Source organism: Rhynchophorus ferrugineus, unplaced genomic scaffold (genome assembly GCF_030347505.1).
Source record: "Rhynchophorus ferrugineus isolate W39M unplaced genomic scaffold, kcgeb_rfMv2 rfM2, whole genome shotgun sequence".
Lineage (NCBI taxonomy): Eukaryota > Metazoa > Arthropoda > Insecta > Coleoptera > Curculionidae > Rhynchophorus > Rhynchophorus ferrugineus.
Window position 1 is genome coordinate 30,495,471 of NW_027472581.1, and position 21,440 is coordinate 30,516,910.

The 21,440-nt window shown below is 32.8% G+C and overlaps 1 protein-coding gene across 7 annotated transcripts in view; it reads right to left on the reverse strand.

Moving 5' to 3' along the window:
- Positions 1-988: 988 nt before the first annotated feature.
- The window catches only part of LOC143190548 (protein unc-13 homolog 4B), a 69,848-nt gene continuing 49,396 nt past the window's right edge, over positions 989-21,440 (reverse strand). For 4 of the 7 annotated variants that reach the window (XM_076394905.1, XM_076394907.1, XM_076394906.1 and 1 more), the window contains 15 exons: positions 10,573-10,916; positions 7,351-7,558; positions 6,913-7,092; positions 6,522-6,848; positions 4,350-4,654; positions 4,009-4,294; positions 3,559-3,714; positions 3,419-3,493; positions 2,381-2,704; positions 2,111-2,320; positions 1,892-2,053; positions 1,683-1,824; positions 1,505-1,628; positions 1,246-1,439; positions 989-1,190 (listed from right to left, as the gene is read on the reverse strand). In XM_076394905.1, coding sequence (XP_076251020.1) covers positions 1,099-1,190; positions 1,246-1,439; positions 1,505-1,628; positions 1,683-1,824; positions 1,892-2,053; positions 2,111-2,320; positions 2,381-2,704; positions 3,419-3,493; positions 3,559-3,714; positions 4,009-4,294; positions 4,350-4,654; positions 6,522-6,848; positions 6,913-7,092; positions 7,351-7,558; positions 10,573-10,916 — 3,129 coding nt within the window. In that variant the 3' untranslated portion in view covers positions 989-1,098. Of the gene's footprint in view, positions 1,191-1,245; positions 1,440-1,504; positions 1,629-1,682; positions 1,825-1,891; positions 2,054-2,110; positions 2,321-2,380; positions 2,705-3,418; positions 3,494-3,558; positions 3,715-4,008; positions 4,295-4,349; positions 4,655-6,521; positions 6,849-6,912; positions 7,093-7,350; positions 7,559-10,572; positions 10,917-19,220; positions 21,350-21,440 lie in introns of all 7 variants that reach the window. The other 3 variants (XM_076394908.1, XM_076394910.1, XM_076394909.1) reach the window with 2 other exon arrangements.

Here is a 21,440-nt window from a genome sequence, read left to right on the forward strand (position 1 = left end):
TGTTTATATCAAATAACATGAAAACAGAACTTGTTTGAATACTATTGTAAAGGTAATAATGAAAAATAGTACGCATTTATATTTATAAATTCCTGATATTACTGACATTTGAAAATATTAACAAAAGGTGTCTAAAGGAAACGCCATGGATTTTTAGAATAGTGGTAATGCAGTTAAAATATATTATCTAACTTGAATACTGCCTAACCACATGTAGTAACCGGCATGGAAATGTTGGCAAGAGGTCGGAAATATCTGAACATGCGCAATGCGAAAAAGATTAGAGGTTTCGGTGAACTTTAATTACTCTACTTATTTAATGTTAGCTATAGCTATAGTGGACTGGACCAAACATTGAAAACGTGCGAAATGGTACACTAGTGAAACAGGTTTACAGTGAGAAAACAGATCTACAGCTTATTATTGGATATACATTCAATTATAGTGTGCGGAAATAAATTTAAAATTGTTAGAAACAAATTAATGATTGGTTTAGAAGACTAATTTTGACATACAACATTTTATACCTATATAGGTTCATTAAACTTAAATTGTAAATGAATATGTATAATCGAAAAGATAAGAAATAGTCTAAACAATATTTTAAATTTTCGAACATATACTCCCTATGAAATTGTTGCCAATTCGTACAAACCGTCTGTTTTTTACGAGTTTTTGGATTACTTTATACTATATCTATTTTTGAGATATCATCATAAAAATAAATCGGGAGGGGATAGGTTCCGTGAGGATCACTTAATGTCGCCCTTTTTCTAAATAACTTTTCCAGGAAACATTAACCGATATTCCCATATTTTTGAAATCGCATTATTGAGTTTAGTATTCTTTAAGTTCGGAGAGCTGTTCAAAAGCACCTTTAATACTTGAATGCAACATATCAGAAAGTAAAAGTGACAAATGAGGAGTTAAAACTAGGTTCTTTGCAAAAAAGGGATGATTTTATGTGCACATCTATACAAAACAAAAATTTATACAAAATAATTTATTGCATTTATAGAATTAATAATAAAGTCGTCGAGTTATTTAAATAAGATGCAGTCTATTAAGTACACGCCTAACTACAGCCATAACTGTATGTTAAGAACCCATTCGCTGTTTATATTTTTTGAGGAATTCTCTGGCTTGTTTATCACCCTGCCTCGATTCCAATGCTTTTATAACATTCGTATCTGCAATAAATCAACTGTTAGGTGCTGTTCTTCTTTAATTTAAACCAGGACATACCCATAGTAACGGGCCTGTTCAACCATTTTTTAACTTGAGGTAAACTACTTAAATCCTGGTCCGTTCTAGGAATATCACTGAATCGCAAAAATGCCTCGCCAATATACTGGTTGTTATATCCCAGCATATCTCGGTCTTTTACACTAAACAGAATTAAACCACCTTCCATTTCACATTGTTCTGTACTGAGTTTTCTGTAAAAACAAAAAGAAAAGGACATTAGAGCAATATTAATTCCACTAAAGCAAAGAGTTCTCACATTGTAAATGTTTCATCGAAAAGGGGAAATAAAGTTTTGTTCTGAGTTTTGGTTTTGGGTTTCTCGACGCCAATAAACTTGTGTTCGGGCAGTAGATGAATCCGCACAAAGGAATCCGTAGTTCCTAAACCGTGAAACTTTAAATCTCAAAAGTACGTGACGTGGAAACTTTACTTACCATTTGAGTCCATCACTAGCAAATCTCGTGCATTCATGATTTCTATTATCAACGAATCATTCTGAAACTTGCACCTAAACGATAATTCTCCATATTTAGTCTCCCTAGATTTCTCGAATAAATTAGCCAATTCCAAATACGCCTACAAAATATTGAGTAAGTATAAGTAAGTATCAGACCACAATAAGTCGAGGAAATAATAAGGATACCTGGTGGATGAGATCGGCAGTTTCAAGCCCGTTGATCTTTAGTATTTGTTCGGTTCGTTGCAGGGCATCGCAGCTGCTACAGTCATCGGGATTTTTAAAAGAACCCAGCATGATATTCAGAGTTGTGTGTAAATTGGCAAAGAACGATGGTGGACGGCGTTTCTAAGTATGTTTCATAGTAATCAGATAGTTATTGATCATACAAAGTGCTATACTTACCTCTAAATTATTTTGAATAATATCGTTCAATATTTCGCTCAGTTGATCCCACAAAATCTGCAGAATCCGGTTGAAGTTCTCACTATTCAGTTCCCTGTGTAACGTGGAAAGATTATTATCGACGTACATCATTAACCGATCAACACTGTTGCTATCTTGATTACAGAGTTCAGCGCCTTCTATTAACAGCCTTTTCATCGATGGTCCCATCTATGTGAACATATACTAAATTAGGATACCCGTAAATTGCTCAAGAATAATTCCACAAACCTTATTAACTACTATTTCTAACAGTTCAATAATTTTATTCCTCACTGTGTCAATGGCATTGGAAATTACATTCTCCAGAGTATTTTTGCAACGATCTGCATCTAGCGGGCCCTTAGTTTCACCGATTTGTTTCAAAACTTCCTCCATGTTCAATTCTCTGGTAAATGGTTCCAGGGTCTCTCGAACGTAGTCAATATTGTTGATGGCCAAACACCACTCGTTCGTTATTTCAAATTTTTTGTCGTAGATGTCTTCGACTTCTCCCAAACCATCGACTTTAGCGGCCATCTTATCAGCGTAGAACACGCAACAACGACATATATCCTAGAGACACGAAGAAATGGTCAAATTATAATGAAATGTTAATTTACAGAGAGAGTTAAAAAAAAGTAATTCGCATTTTTAATGTTTAAGTAAAATGAGTTATTTGAAATTAGTTTCATCTAAACCTAAGTTATATAGTAGATGTAGTAAAACCTCTCATATCAATACTTCATTTTGAGATAAGTCATATATGATGAATTTCATTTTGCTTATATTGCTCCCGATATATCCATCTAAACAACACTAAATTTGGTTGGAGTCTCTATGTATTTCAGATGGTCTATAATTTAATTTTAAAGGATTTACAACAGATGGTGTTAGCGTGTATTAAATCGCATCGGGTACACAGGCTTCACTTTTCAGTGTCATTTCGTCGAAGTGTGAACAAAACATTTTTTCATTGCTTTGAAAATGTCTGAAATTGTACTGAGTAAGCTTATGGATGATAACGATGCTTCATCGATTTCAAATATTTCTGTGAATACTGATTCTGATGTTTTAAAATATGTAATTTTGACACCGACACTCTATAAAACTATTAAAAATGTAAGAATATTATACAGAATTGTTGGGAGATTGTGTTTTGCATTGTATTGTTAATGATAAAGAAACATTTATCCATTACGATAATCCAAAGTGAGAAAAATTATGGGAACCCGGTCAAGTACGAGTCTGATATTCTAACTATTTCTCCTCACTTATCATTCTACTTACATCGATAATTTTTGCTATAAATGTATATGAACCTTCAACGTCTGGCCAATTTAATTGCTGCCAAAAAGTTTTCACCTTAAAATTCAAAAGACGGACTTAATATTGTTTCAAATTATTTTTAAATGTGTTGTTAGTCTTACCTGGTAAAATATTGTAAGAGCGTCGACAGCAGATGAACTGTATTTCACGGAGGTATCTACGTGGACGAGTTTATCTAGTTCTACCGCTTTTTCGATACGAATCAACGCTTTATAAACAGCTATATCCAACCATTGAGTTACACCACCATGGAACCACTATAAAGATATATTATTTCAATTAATGCAGTTCACAATGAGACAATGCAACCTTAACATACATTAATTATAGATTGGTAAAATAAAAAAGAAAATAATGTATAACAAGGAGATGAATTAAATATCATCAGAAATATTTAAAGATGAAAGATAAACACAGTGATTTATGTGGAAAATTTACTGTTTCATTTTTAAACCAGATTGCAAATTGGAGAAGTATTTTGGTTGTTCAGTAAGAATGTATGTGAAGACGGAGTTGCAAATGATGTAAAATTAAGAATATTTGGAACTTACTTTATGAAAATTTTTGATGTGAAAGCTATTGTACTCGGCCGGACATAGTCCTTTTCCCAACATCACGAATCTCTGTAGTGTTAGATAGACTTCGAATAAGGACGTGCCTTCTAGTAGAGGGTCGTCCGTGGGGTCTTCGTTAACTGGGGCGCTATTAAAACTGTAACCTACATAATGGAGCTTCTTCAGGGTTTTGCAGATCTCTGTGACTTCCGGTTCGCACAAGGTGGCAATTCTCGCTTGATAAAATACATAGAGACACTTTGCGTATTGAAACTTCAAGTGGCTGCAAAACATCAATGGTTAAAAAGCGAGCAAACAACGGATAAAATGATACCTACTCTAAAAACAGTTTGTCATAGTACTCGATGGATTTCTGCAAATCGGTCCTAACCAAATGAATCAGCTGGATCAGATTCTGTAACTTGACCAGGTCGGTTTCGTTTTGTCTGCTGTTGGCCTCGATCAGATATTCAAGCCAATCGCTCGCCCCGCGACAAACTGCTTCTTTCAGGGTACTTAAAATATCACAGTTGGGTCCATCCTCTCTGCTAGTAATCCACGGGTAGAGCGTAGATGGGAATAGATCGATGCCATTGGGTTCCAACAAAGTGATGTAATTTAAAATCTTCATTACCTCGATTACCTTGAAAATAACGGTATAGGTATAGGCAACATATAAACAGGTTATTTGTTAGATTATCATACTGTATATAGGGTGGAAAATCTATTTTTTTTATTTCAGTGTGTAGTAGAGTGATTCGCTTTATTTTTGAATTGTCTTGCGAGGATGTGATATGCTAACTGATTGTGAGCAGTATTAAATGATTGAGATATATATTAGTTTTGATACCAACAGGATTTTTGTACTAGGCTCGGTAAATGTGTCGTATGTTGTATGTATTTTATATATTATGTATACAGGCGGTACTTCATACATAATTGTACAATAACTATAAGCTGTCCAGACGGAATGATGTATCCATGTAGCCGTTACATCTGTTTTTTCTTGGATTACCTGAATTGAATTGAACGATTGAGACGGGTTGGTCTGTTTTTACCCTCAGTGTCGCTTTGTATCGCCATTCAACCAGTTGCCTTTTGTAGTTTTTTTTTGTTTAAAATCTTTTCATAAAATATAACTGGCGCAGTCGGTAGGATTCCGAGGAGATTATAAGGCTGTTCTCATTTGAATTCGTTCAATTAACCGGAATTAATTATCAAGAAGATAGGTTAACACTAGCAATCGTTCCACAGTTACTGGAAGCGTGTCTTGGTGTAGTTAAATGGAGTTCAGCCGAAAGTATCGCATTTGAAGCTGTAAAGTCACAAAAAATGGATTGAAGGTGCTCAACGACCACTAGTCCATGGATGCCACTCTCTGGCCTCACAGTTCAAGGTTTTAATGAAATTTGAACTGAAGCTTGTAGTTTAGTGTAAATTCTTTTTACAGTCAGACAATATTATCCTTGTCATTTTATTCAATTTAAAAAGAGATAGAATGCTGTTGGAATGAGGCTGCAAAAGTTGTCTGTTTGCCAAGCGTGTGAAAATTCTTCAAAATATTATAATTACGGGTTATAAACCGGCAAACGTTGTTTTAACTCTCTGTTTTAATAAATTTGAAATCGCCGCGGTTTTTATTGAAAATATTTTTTTGCGCCTTGCAGCTGCACTGTATATTAGTACGGACACAGTCACTAAAATATCTCAAAAAATAAAAACAATATAAAGTTAAATTCGTCAAAAAGAAACCGTGTTTATGCGAAACAGGTGACGAATCAAGATCAGCAAGGTGTTTCAGAGATCAAATATACGAAATGTATAAATCTGTAAGTAGTTTTTTTAATCGAAACATAATTTAATACAATTATTTCAGAGAAAATTGTTAGTCTGGTAAGTATCCATAAAAAGCCAAAACATACAGTTATTTGAGGATGTAGAACAACCCTTTATATACTGTTGGGTAATATAGGAATTAAGTGGGGTAAAGATGACCTACGAAGGGGTTTAATGGAACTTCCAGAGATTGCTTTTAAAAGAATACAATTTTTAAAAACATATAACAAAATTAAGGAAGAAATATATCAATGTATATATTTAAATGAGACTTCATGTCTATTTCAGAATGGTACATTGGGTTGCTCATGGCAAGATCATAATAAATATAGTGTAAAGATAACAAAAATTGACGGAAAAAGGTAAATGTTGGAATAACTATCAATTAGGTTTTGTTAATCATAACATTTATTCATTGCAGACATATAGTTCTTCATGCTGGAAACAGGAATGAAGTTCTTCGATCATAAATGCATTTGATGTACTATAATGTTAAAATAAATTATATTTAATAGTACCCTTCGATCACCCTCGATTACCCAGTATACAGGGATACTATAAATTCCTTTAATATAATTATTATTATAGATACTTATAAATAATATAATATTACTGAAGTAAAAAAAAACAATTGACTAACAGACCTCTATATAAAATTAAAACATAGCATATACCTGTTTCATAATTGTTTTCTCTGTCGTACTTTTTTTCCTAATTTTCCTTATGACGCTAAAACATGATGGCAATAACTTCCTGGTGGCCTCCCAGAACAATTTCAATTCCTCTTCGCTTATATCTTCAGTCTTTAGTGGTTTGACCAGTTTTTCTAACAATTTGGTGAACAGAGTCAAACTCAAAGGATGTTTCTGGTGGACGTCCGCGTACACTGAATAGGAGCACAACGCCACCTCGGTCGGCCACAAGCCGGACTGGGCGATGTGTTGGGTGAGGAGTTGTTCACCTTGCGAGCTGAAATTCCCGCACCACCAGTGCGGAGCAACCTTGAAAAAGATAATTGATATTATAACGTTGTGTTACGGTGATTGGGATAAATCGCGCTAGTACCTTCGACATTTCCAATTCGTGTAGCAGAATAATTTTTCTCATATGACGATGCTCCTGTTGCGCCACCTGGTTGTTTTTCCCGGAACTAAACGAGACTCTTACTTTCAAGACTCCTTGTCTGGTAGCTTTGTGTTTTTTGTCTAGGCTGTACCACATAGTCATTCCAGAGGCGGGGATAGTCTGTAATTATTTTTAAGAGTTAATTATACAAATACACAGGGTTTTGGACTGAGCGACCAAAAGCTGTTTATCAGCTAAATTAGGGAGCTGAAAACAAATCAACAGCCCGTTTTTTTAAACAAGTTCTAGATTGCTAGTTGATTTGAGTATTCAATAAATTAATTATTTCACTATTTTTGATCATTAACGGCTATTTATTGAATTAAAAAGTATAAATCAGAACTGAACAGGGGTTTGTTATTTCCAACTGAGACTTACATTGAGTGGGATACTTGCTCGTCCTATTAATTCGTTTTCATGCTGACCACTGGTGGCGGTGACTGCGATTTCTTTCATCAGCCTTCTCATTCCTTTAACTCCTTTTACGTCGAATATCTTACCAAATTTTTCTTTCATACTTTCCGCAGGATCGAAGTCCCATACTTCTAAACATAAGGTATCACCTGTAGAATTTCCTGTTATCGGCCTAAAATAATTTACAATATTTTAGTAAGTAACTTGTCGTATGCGGAATTTTTACGATTTATTTTCATTTACACTATTTATAAGGGTTATAATTTCGACAATATATACAAGTTTATTATAGTTATTTTTATTTTATTATAGTATAAATATATAGTATATGTTATAGTATAAAGTGGTTGAAGAAATTTATAAGAGTTCAATTATAAAAGCGTGTGTAGACTACAAATTATTAGAATTTTGGTAATATCCATTTCAAAGAACTGGAAGATAAAACAATTGACGTTTGAATCGCATTTTTAAGTGGAACAACAGATGCAAATGTCTATATCAAGAAATCAGAGGACCTAGTTACCGAAATAAAGTATCTAAAATTAAATTCACCAAAATGTTGGAGTACACGATACAATGAAGTGATGAACAAATTAATATGAGGAATTAGATTATGACTTCAGCTTGTATACAAAAGATAAGGCCCATTTGTTAATATTCATTGATCATGCATTAATAACGGGAAGAGTAAACAGATGACTTAATGACTTAAGTCTTTATGATGAATTATTATAATTAAAATTAGAAAAATAACAGAAGAAGGATAAAGATTCATCAAAAACACATTATTCAACGACCACTTCAATATGGAAGAAAGTAAGACGATAACAATACCAAAGGAAGAAGATTAATATGCAATTTTATTTAATTCTTGTTAGATACGAGACCAGGTATTGCATCTCGCATGTACATGTATGACAATTGGACTGTTTCACAAAGGCAACTTAGTAGCATGGAATTAATTCATTCGGAGGAAAATACATATCTGCACGTTGCCAAAGGAAGAAACTAAATAAGTTACGTTAAAAGTTAATATAATTGTGCCGGTACATATCATATATGTATATCATTATGTATTATATTTAAAATGAGATGTTTTATATCGATAAAAGCGCCCCTTCCTAATATGTAGGAATAAAGAACAACTAGTAGGGACGTTGTAATTTGTCTTGTGCGGTTTTTTCTCTTGATAAAAAATCAAAAGTGGTATTGTAAATTCCATCAGGCTTCGAACTCCCGAATTAAAAGTAATTCAGGACACTTACATGTATTCTCATCATTTTTTAGCTTTAAAAAGGGTTTTATTGCGAAAAAAAGCACCTATCCTTTTGATAATATGGTTTATTTGGCAGTGATACAATGATGGATCCATTTTAGTATTTTAGTACTAAAGCATTTAGCATTTTAGTAGTTAGAAATCGTGTACCAGCCAAGCAACACTGCATCGATATTCCGCTTTGGTATCAATATAGTGTCGCTCTCTGACTGACCCATGACTTTTTACGTTTAGGATTGTCGTAGTTTCTCATCGGTAATACAATATACCCCAGAAAATTTTTGTGTGTGTCTGATAAGCAATAAAACCGCTAGGTCTAAACGGTTCCAAACGGCTTTTTTAATTTATTTTAGATTACTTCCGACGCATGTGAACGTCTGGAAACAATTTATTCATTAACTGCTAAGTAGCTTGACAATTATTTGAGTGCCAGTTGGATTTTCATCCAATAAGTCTCACAATTCATTGTCCTCAAACTTTTTGGTACTCCAGGCCACTCTTTACCACTGACCTCAAAATCAACACTTTTAAATCGTTAGTCAAAATTGGCAATTGAGCTTTGAAGTTTTAGCATCATCATAAGTATCTAAAAGTGTTTGATGGACTTTGGAATATCGAAAATGTACTTCTGAGTGTTCCACAATTAGACCTGTCACCAGTTGCTGTCCTCATACGACGATCGTTTTGATCCTGGAGTGAAATGATGGATCCATTCATCCAATTCTGGTTTGTTACTTTTAAACATGGCCAAACTTTGCTAAAAATCATCAAGACGTTCTTGTTTTTGGTCAACACTGAGCAAACGCGGCACCCACTTTGAACAGGACTTTCTTATAGTGAAATCAAAAGTCTAAGAGTCAAATGCTCATGTAATCTAGAATTAACACGTTTTTTTAATATCCTTATGGTGTTAACTAACTCACGCAACTTCACTTTTCGTCATTTAAAACGATTTTGTGGATTTTTTTGATGTTTTCTGGTGTTACCACCTCATTTGGACGACTCGTGTCTCTACGGCCACATTTGAAGTCAGCAAACTAACGTTTTATTGTTGTTTCTGATGGAGTGGAGTCATTATAACACTTTTCAAGCCATTGCTCAATCAATCAAGAAGCAGTGTAAAATTAAAACACGAAATTGTTTTTGATCTATTATTTTAAAAATAATGAAACTAGTGTCATTCTTAGCACAATAACTCACAAAATTATATCATGAAATGAAATGAATAGAATCTCATGAAATGAAAACAGCTTGATTTTGAAGGTTACTACTCACTGTAAAAGCGGTGAATACAATAAAACTAACGCCATCTATGTGTTAGCCTCGGGACTTTTCAGCCAATGTGTTATAATAGGTTTGTTTAACAGTTATTTATATTTCGAATTGTTTCACCATCACGGTTTCATTCCTTGTAGAACAAAGAAGCGCTTTTTGTGGCGTAATGTGACTGGCGATGAAAAATTGATCTACTACAACACATACGTATAATATTGATGGCCATAAAATATTGCTGTGCATATGGAGGGATCAACAAGGTGTATTGTATTAAAACTTGCTAAAATAGAACGAAATTACTACAGAAAATGCCTACCGATATCAACTGAACAAATTGAACGACGTATTGTTCCAAAAAAGACCAACAATAGCGAGTAAAGACATAAGGTAACCCTTTCGTATGATAGCTTTCGACCGCATATTGTAAGAGTTGCGTACCCAACGTACTCACTAGACATACTGTATTTTGATCACCTTTTGTTCAGATTGATAAAGCATAGCTTGACTGGCTTACACTTAGTCATGAAAGTATGAAAATGGTCTCAAAAATCAGTTTTTCTCAATGAATGATTTTAAAAATATTAACAAATACAAGTACCTAATAATTATTAATAGCATGAAATAATCCTACTTACAAAGCAAAATGTTCCTCCCAAATTGGATTCAAAGTCATGCTCTTAACCGATGTATTGTATTTGTGTGACGAATTCGACGCTAGATACAGAGTCACGAATGGGTCACTCAACCCGTTGGAATCCTTCGACTTCAGTTCTTTGGCTTCGATTACCTCCACGTTAATCATCAATTCCGGATCTTGTTTACTCTCCGCGATATCCATCAACTGCCTATGTTTATTGTTAGGTATTCGGAAAGCTTCCTGGGCATATGAGAACAGTGAGTTCTGACCAACTTCGAGGCTGACGTCGCATCCCACATTGTGCAAGATTATGTATAATATTTCAGTGTACAATTCGTCAATCTGGAACAGAGAACACGATTCTTCACTTTTCGATTAATTTATTAACGAGGCATTGAAAACAAATATTAAAATGATTTTCCAAAAATATAATATTGTTGTAAATATTTTGATTCGTAAGGCACACCAAAAACATTTGTTTTGATGAAATATCATAAATAAATAACATATAATTACTAAAATCTTTACTTATTTTTTAATGTAAAGCTTGGCAACGACGTTTAATTTCCGTGTTAATTGAATTAAAATATACGTTAATGTTGTTTTTTTTTAAAATATTTTTAAAGTCTCCTTTTACCAACTATGGGTTTATCTGGATTGGGCCTAAAGTTTAATGTGGGCTCCGAACCATGGTCCTCAGCATTAAGCCTACCGACTGGCGAGTGACCAACTTTAAAAATCATCCCAGAAGACATCCGGTCTTACTCCGCCTGGTTACTGGCGTGACTGGGATCATTTTCCTTGTCGGATTTTACACTCTTGCCTAGAACATTCATAAATTTTAAACAATCACAAACATAAATTTACGACCATGCCCCAGCAGGATTCGAACCCGCGACTACCGCAACAATAGGAGGACTGTCCTATCGCCTTTACCACTGCGCCACCAAGCCGGCACGTTAATGTTTTACGAATCACTTATAATTCGGGACGGGACGGAATTAATACACCACTTATGGCCTTTGAACAAAAGGGAAACTTTATTTTGATCCCTGGTAGTTTATACCCACTCGATACAAGTCACAGCGCCCTCTATTAACTTTCCTTCCTCTTTTCTATAATGGCTCTTGTATCGAGACAAGTCATATATTTAACATAATGTTCAAATAATGTATATAAATGATCTTTAATTCACATTACAATATCGAAATTGCTTTATTGCCAACGAGGTTGCTATTATTAGATTACATTTATCAGGAGTGTTTTGACATTTTAACATTAAAATTCCTCATAGCTTTCTGCTTTCAATACTTATTCAATATAGATAGATCTCAAGAGTTTTATTCAGATCGGTGTAGTGCGTTCTATTTTTCAAATATATTTTTATGGTGATCTGGAATCATTAGCTTTGGTTGCGCAAAAGGATTTATGGCAGTATAATAATAAGGATTATTATTATAATAATTTTCGATAATTACTCGTTTTAAATATAGATAATACTGTAATAATTTTTAATTTTGTGTTTAGGTTTTCTTAAGTGTTTATCCCTTCCAATAATATAGACATTGCATGTCATATATGATGTCAAATGTAAAATTTATTTTAAATTTGGAGCGGATTTTTCCTTTTCTTTTGCCTTAGTTAAAAAGAGACAGAATGCGTCGGAACATGTAACCGAATTAGTCTATAAAATTCGATTTGTGTTGGTACTGGTCGACTCTGTTGTCAAATGTCCATAAAATTCTTTTTAAAAATCAAATAAAATGTTGAATTTTACTTCACTATTTCAAAATGAAATAAATTAGTTTTGGGAACAACTGAAAGTGACTATCCATTATTTAGTAATTGAATTTTTTTTATAATATCTTTATTAGATACACTTAGTACAATCTTAATTTACAATTAATTTATTACTACTTTTCCTATGTACTTGGATTAATTAACAAGCAAGACGAGTGCGAGAAAATACATCAATATGTATTCCTCAATTATAAAATTATAATTATTTCTTAATTATTAACTTATAGCTATAGTTTACACTAAATGTATACACTTTATATAAGTTCGTATGGTTTTGTTCGCTTCAATCTCCTGACATCCCGCGCGCTGTCCAGCAGTTGTATTGCTTCCACGTTAGTATGATTTAGTAATCTTCTTTCGTGTTTCAAGGCGAAATCTTGGAACTAGGCTTTTTTTTTGGCATAACGAATAACAAAGGACATTCGTGTTTTTTTTAAATTTGTGACCTGGTGCTTCTATGATAAAAAGAAAGGATTTTTTGTGCTAAATATCACCTATGATCAAAAATGGATGTATAACAATTATAAACGTAGAAAGTGATGGGAACTACTATCAAATACAATAAATATGATAATAGGCTTGAATCGTACCCTGAATAAAAATGTCTAGAATACTTCGAAAGACACAACAAAATTATTTCTCTTGTTCCGAATTAAGGGCGGGTAACCAAATTAGATATTATGCCACAAGATATAGGACACATCCAGGTCTAACCCAGCTTGATTATTGGCACTTATTGGCAACACTCTCTAACATAAATTTACAACCATATTTTGACAGGACTTGAACCTGTGACTATCCCAGCAGTAGGAGGGCAGTCAAGTGACTTTAACCACAGCAGATTGTATAAAGTCTAAATAAAATAAAATAATAAATCCAAAACCTAAAATATTAATATTATTGTAGTTTTTGGTACAATATTTCAATTGAATGAAAAAAAATTCTATTATTTTATCCTCCTATTAACCTTCTATGTTTACTAAAATTTTAGAATTCAATGTTATAACGAAAAAAATGTTTTCATGTTAAGTCTAACACTATCAGGAAATCTATTTCTCTCATAATAATTTTAATTCAATAATTGGAATGAAAAAATAAGAAATATTTTTCGTTTCATTGCAATTTGTAATAACAAGGTAGAGCTTAAATGATTTGTCGATATTGTGTTTTTTAATTACTTATATCACATGATGTTACTATGTATTAAATCGCATCGGGTACATTTGCAACCAACTTCATGTTGAAGTCTTTTCAGTGCGTTCAAAATGGCTTAATTTGTATCGAGTAGATTGCCTTTACGGGAAGTTTTACTTTTTTACATCAATTCGAAAAAAAAGGCGGTTAAGGTTCATCGAATGGGGTGTGCTTCATCCTACCTGTTCCATGGATTTCAACATGGGATTACTAATCTCGATGTTATAAAAGTGGTAATTTTGACACCGAAGACAAAGAGCGTCCTGGACAGTCAAGGAAAAGATTGAATACGAGGATTTAGAATGCATTATTCGATGAAACCATCAATGGAAATCGACTACAACCGAAGCGTTTGAGCCGAACAGAATGCGAAAATGGTCGGAGTACGAGCAAAGACAGAACAATTACCTATATATTCTTCAGCATGACCAAATGTTGCAAAAGAGGTGAAAACATATTTGGACATAAAAATGGGAATGGGATACCCCTCCCGCCATATTTTACATAATGTGGTCCTTCTGATTAGTACTTATTCCGACGTATGAGTCGTGATCTGTCTTCAGTAGTCCTTGAACAAAGATATCAAAAAACGGATCTATTCGTGGATAGCCTCGAAATATATTCTTTCGAGATATAATCCGTAAATTGCCTGCAAGATAAGAAAAAGTAGCGGTTATCGATGGACAACAGATTCATTAGAATAAAATACATTGTACCGATTTTTCACAATAAAGCTTCCAATAAAAAATCATTTAAAATTAATTTATAGGCCTAATATTGGATTCTATATATTTTTTCATTTAATATGCATAAGGAAATATATTAGACCTATTATTATTCCCGTCTTAACAAAAATAAAGTTTTTTGGTTTAGATAGACAACTATTTGAACACGTTAGTATCTAATATTTAGTTTTTCACGGTATCTATTATCCCTATAATCTCCAGGAAGATAATAAATAATACGTGATATAAAAATCCTTGATTTTGTCCCTCAATGTCATTGCTTTATGTATTCACTTAATTAAAATATTTTATATATTATATAGTTACCTGGGTTAACCTGATTAATCTATTTAAAATATTGCTTTTATGCAACGAAATGTCAGATGTTTTGACGTTAAAGGTTACCTATTTTCGGTAGCGCCGTGATCCCATTTAGTTCGTAAAAATAACATTTATACAAGAGGCACATAAACACTCGATATTCCTTGAAAGTTAATACCACTTTTGTGCTTTATTTCGTAAGTGTAAATCTAAACAAGATTTATTATAAATAAATTATGATAGAATTCTACTTTTAATCTAGTAACTAAACATAACCTCGGTTAGTTGTCAAATATCATTCGAGTCATTTGTCATTATAAATTAGGGCTTGATTTATATATACGAGCGTTTTTATTTTTATGCAACGAAATTTCCGATATTTTTTCGGACATCAAAGGTCACCTATTTTCGAGACTATAAAAATAGAGTTTACAGGGAAAAAATCAACCACTCGAAATTCCTGGTGTCCTCACAAGATTTTAATAGATTGTCGATTCATGAACTTATGGATTAGAACGATGCACCGAAGTAACATGTGAGCTTTTAGGATGCAACAATTATTTTTAATTATTTAGTACAGTTATTTTGTTATTAACGTTGCTAGTTATACCAAATATATATTTTTGACCCGGAAGTTTAATTCTGAGGGAAAAAATGGAATAGATTCCTAATTTCAGGAAAACCCGGTTTCTATTTATTGTGACTAGTCATATCTATCATGTAAACAACCTAACCTAACTGTTAAATTCGATGGTTTTGACATTTCTTTATTAAAATAATAGTTTTCCACTTAATATGGCAAAACACAGAAATATAGAATGGAAACTTCAATTGGCACAACCTTAACCATGTTTTGCGCGCCCGAATTAGTGGAGAGTCGAAGATAAACGATAACAGATTTCTTTTATTTCTTTCGATTTAGAATTTTGTGACATGTTATATTTGTTTTTTCTATTTTTGTGTATAATTGTAATGAAATTTGTTGTCATTACGTTATTTTTGTAGCATTTAAGTTAGATATTATTTGTTTAAATGTAAAATTATAATATGAATAATATTTTCCAAGATATGAAGGTTCAAATAAAAGGATTCTGCTCTAGCGTAGACAAGCTTTTTAAAAATTAATAGTGATAAACTTCAGAAATCTCTTATGATCTCCTACATCAAGTTTTTGGATATGAAGGCATTTCAAACCGGCCAGATTATTATGGACCCAAATGTGGAATATCATTGCTTAATCATGATGCAATTCCTAACTGTAGATTTAACAGTAAGTCTTTCATTAAAATCTGTATCGATAATTGAGTTGTAATACATAATATCTGTATATTCACAAATTATTTCCTTTAACCTATCAAACAGAAAAATATAACTAGAAGTTAAATATCGGAATCAGCAGTCGCTTAGGCCACATTAGAGTCTTCAAAATTAATTAGAAGTAAGATACCCACAATCAGTCAAGAAATCAAGCGAATTGCAAGGGGGCATGAGGAAAGACTCCATTCTCAAAAGAATAAGAACTCAAGTATTTCAGCTTTTGGATACCACCAGAACAGGACACAGACTAAAAAGAATCAAACCATCTGATCTTGTGTAGTGTTGTGTAGTGAGGTGCATCTAATAAAAAATATAGCAGTGACATGTATAAACATTATTTCAGCAGATACTGAGATAGGGCCGTCGGGTCCTCCTAGTTATATACGTAGATTTAAGTTATCATAAAGACAAATTGTAGGTTAGTTGCAAACAATGTAACAATGTAATAATTAAATAATTTAAAAAATATATTTTCTCTGCAGACGAATCTGTGCCTTCAACTTATATTAACATTACTTTCAGCTTAACTAGCTATCTCTATACCATTTCATATATTGGCACAAGAATGTACATAAACAAATTTAACGAAAGTTACGTCTTACATTAGATGTGCTTAGTATAATCTTAATTTATAATTTTTTACTACTGTTTTGTTGCACTTGCATTAATACACAAATAATGCGAGTATGGGATTAATACAGTTGTCAGCAAATGGCGATATTTTTCAAAATGATTTCTACACAATATACTGAGCTAGGTTAATGTAATAAGAAATAAAAATGGATGTTACTTGTTCTGGTGAATGAAAAATTAATAGGCTTGCAAAGGCAAAAATGGAAAATTTTGCATGGCCACATATAATATGGATAGTGTCCTATAATTAATTACCTATAAAAATATTAAAAAAAAGAAAAAGGCGTTTCGTAATGAAAATTGTAACATGTATTTACTGTGAGGTAAATTAAAATATTGTATTTTTAAGTATATTTAAATAATACACATATAATTTTTTAATTTATAGTTTTTTATTTTATAAAGTTAAATAAGTTAAATATGAAACGCTCATCAACTATTTTTATAAACTTATGGTGATGCTGCTCTGTCATATCCCAGTTATCAGTTTTGGTTTTAAAACGATTAAAAGTAGTGCTTTTGATGCCAATCGCAATGAATGGTGAGGATAATTAAAAATTTCGGAAACAATGAACATTTATACACATAGACACTGGATATTCCTTGAAAGTGAATGTCACGTTTGTGATTATTTCCTATTTTGTAGGAGCAAATCTATCTTGCTAGATTTGTTGGACGAACACCCAACTCAAACTGTCAAATACTTTCAAAACTGTCTCCAGGCGTTTACATGCTATAGGAAATATCTAAAAGGAGAAAAAAAGGCTGTCACACAAATTTGCTGAAGATTTCGATTTCGAACCGTCTCGTGTCTGGCCAAGTAAAAAAAAGTAGCATATAGCTCTCTGTGGCTAGTTAGTCTCATTTTAACTGAAGCAAAATATTCATGGTCATAAAGTCTTGCTGTGCACATGGTGGGATCAACAAGTTGTAGTATATTGCGATCTGCTAAAACCGAATAAAAAGGTTATTGTAGATCTCTATTGACGTATATTAAACAAATTTACCGACGCTTTATTTCAAAATATTCAACCAATAGCTAGTAACAGACGAAAAGTCATTTTTTTGTATGACAACTCTCGGCCACGTGTTGCAAAAGTTATGTAGACACTACAGATCGAGTTGGAAGTTCTGTAGTACCCAGCATATTCACTAGACAGCGTCTTCTGATTACCACCTGTTCAGATGCAGCATGGTTTGGTTGGTGGTTTACTGGCGGTTAGGAATGCCGAAAAAGTTCGAAATTGGATCGATGGATGGATTGCTTTCAAACCAATATCGTTATTTCAATACGGTATCGCCATGTTACCAGTAACGTGTGAGAAAGTGTAGAAAATTATTGATATATATTGTACCTATTTTTTTGAACCAGTGCTTTTTTATAGTGAAAAAAGTGATTAGAATATATGCAAGCACCTAACAGAGAAGGCTAATATAACTTTAGTCAGTCGACAGTCGTCGACAAGAGAAACAATTGAAAGAGTATGCTTCATGTGACACATATATATTATAGTAGTTTAGAGTAGCCTTGTATCAGAATTATTTAAAAATACTGCATTTAGGGAGATAAATAAGTTGGTTGGCGATTAAATTTAAACCACAATAAATCATCACATAATAGTGTAATATAAAGGAGAGATAAAATAGATGCTACATTTTAATTGAAAATATAATCATTTTTAGCTAAAATTTACGTAATAGAATGAAGTAATTACGCATAACACTGATGGTATGGTATAAAATATATTTTTTTATTTTTATATCTGATTATTTATATAAAAAAGGTAAATGAAAAAGACTGTTATAAAATACAAGAAATGAATTGCTATCATAACAAAACTTTTCTAATATTAACACATTTTCAGACTATAGACCTATATGAACCATATCTTCATCTACGCCGATGATATTAAAATAGAAGATCGTGGGTACTGACTGACATCTTCCTTAATTGAATGGTATTAACGTCTTCTTGAGAGCTATTAAACACATTTAAACAGCCCATGCGAACTATTTTGTGATTGCTTTTATTGAAAATGTTGAAGCAGTCCACACTAACAGAAAACACGCTACCTTCAACAAGTCGGTCTACTGGCTTGAAGACTACAGCGTATACTTAACAGTGTGAGGTAAAAAAGTCATATTATCAAAATTTGTATACTTCAGATATTGCTAAACGCAAGTTGATCTTTTTTTTCCTGTCTAGAGCGAATTGGATACTCTCTACTTACTTATGAGCTTTTTAACTTAAAGGAGACCCATCAACTATATGCTTCGTATGTAACTGTACCTTAACGACTAAGCACATCCTGATAAGCTGCAGCAAATACCAATTTCTTGGGAAACAGTTGAACCTTGTTTACGATTTGATCGTAATGAGAAGCGAGACTGAAGCTTTCAGGCTTGATTGTCAAAATATTGCTGTTGTTGCTACACTATATCATAACGTATTTCGAGTGTCAATAATTGATAAATATCGACACATAAAAGGTTCAAGAGGCTGACGAATACCATAAATAAATTAATTTAAAAAAATCAAGCCAATCAGATATATAATAACACTTATATACAAATATATAAACATACTAAAAATTGTTGATATAGCTCATATATAATAGGCAATACCTCAATATTTATATTATTTGGTTAGACTTACTGTCATCGATGCCAAATACAAACTGGTCCGACGCTGAAGTTCCTCTTTCTTGATCCCTCTAAAGTTGTTCTTCGGCAGAGACCGTCTTCTGACCAAGGTATTTGGTTTTTGAGAATCTATATCGTTTAAGGCCACTTCGGACACACTGGCGAAGAACATTTTCCCGATTTCGATTCAAACAATCACTAAAGATTATTTATTCGTGCACTATAATCTAGTGCTAAAGGTCTTTGATGAAAATAATTACCTTATCTAATAGAAATAAATAATAAATTTAATTTATAAACTTATTGCAGATAATATGTTTGATTGTTATCTTGGTGCATAAGTTTGCTAGATTATTATATACTTGCTTAATATGGAATTTGATTTGCGGTCAAATTCTATATCAGATGATACATAAAGTACAGATATAAGTTAAAAGAAGGACCATCTCTCCACCTTGACTTCAGTAAGGGTGTCTATCACGTTAATATTTGGAGTACAAATTGAAACCCGCCGCCCACGATTCTTCGTCTAAATTAGTTTTGAGTTTACCTTTGGTAGTGTTGTTTTTTTGCTCTAAATTGCAAAAGATGACGAGTGTGTTAGTGAAAGAACGTGCCGGGAATAGTTCGAGATGTTCAAATCAGGCGATTTCTATGTTATGACAGGAAGACACAGAGCATTCCGCTGCAGTAAGGAAATTTGAAAATGTGGAATTGGAAAAGTTGCTGGATAATGATTGTTGTTAAACTCAGCAATAACTTACCCACTCATATTCTTTGATTAGGATTTATCATCGATTAAAATGGAAGGGTATCCTAGAGACGTGGAATCAGACTGACTCCAATAGTAGAAAAGAAACGTATTTTTGTATTGCATAGTTGCTGAATAGGAAAAGTTGATTCACTATTACAACCTCAAGCGGAAAAAAGTCGTAGTAATTCATCTTGTTGAGTATTTGGTGAGGCATTTAACTTTATTAAAAAGATTACAGGAGCACATTACCGAACTTAACTTATACTTTTAAACCAGACAATAAAAGAAAACAGCCGCTATATCAAGAAAGGTATGACAAAGTAATAATGTGGTGGCTTAATAGGTTAACACTTCATCTTAAAACGCTAAAAAGGATATCCAACGCTATCAGCTGTTTTCTCCCGATACTGTTCCTTCGGATTATGATCAATTCCGGTAAATACCACAACGATCTGGCTCGATAGCACCCCTTCTTCCAAATATTTTAAAAATTGGATGGATTTTGGGATTCAAAGACAAATTTTATCGTACAATGATACTGTTACTTGGAAGATGGCCCAAGATTGTCAATAATGATGGGCAATATTTCTTCTAATAATAATAGGTCTAATATAATTGGTAGTAGTTTTTATGTAATAAAGGTTTATAATTTGAAAAATAAGGGCGGTTTTCAATTTATAGTTCTAATATATATAAGCAATCAAATATTAGGATATAGACAGGGCCAAGGAACATATTGATTAGTGATTTACTAAACACATCTGAAACAGCAACATGATTAAGAAGAAACGCTATTGTGTGATAGAAGAATGGTTGGTGCTGTACGAAATTATTAAACAACCTAGTACACGTTGTCTTATCGTCGTTATCATTATGGCTTAATATTAAAAATTCGGGTGAATATAAACATTCCAAAACGTTTGAATTGTTTTATGTAGTAGTCATCAGATATTAAAGTCTTATTAGATATTAGATTGTGGGTAAGTAGTATTTGAAACGGCGCACGTAATACATTTATTTCTCTATTTGGTATTCTAGGAATTCACTAAATAACTTGAAGATTATACCTCAATGTTTACTGGAAACTACTCAATGTTTTATTACGATAGTTAAAGTCTTGCTTATGTAGACTGGTTTTATTTAGGTTAACTTTAACGGATTTTCGGTTGCTAGAGATACTGCTGTTTAAGTTACTGGTTACTGGCGTGACTGTGATGGTTGTTCCCTATGAAATTTTATATTACTGCCTAATAGATTTAAGTAATAACATACATTACATTTATGTCCTGTTGGGATTTGAATTCGAGACTATAGCAACAGTAATAGGACCGTCCTCTTGTTCTGGTGAACGTAAAAGTATTGTTTAGGAACAGAGGACAGAAGATGATCTTTGCAATTAAGAGCAAAAAAACAACACTACCAAAGGTAAACTCAAAACTAATTTAGACGAAGAATCGTGGGCGGCGGGTTTCAATTTGT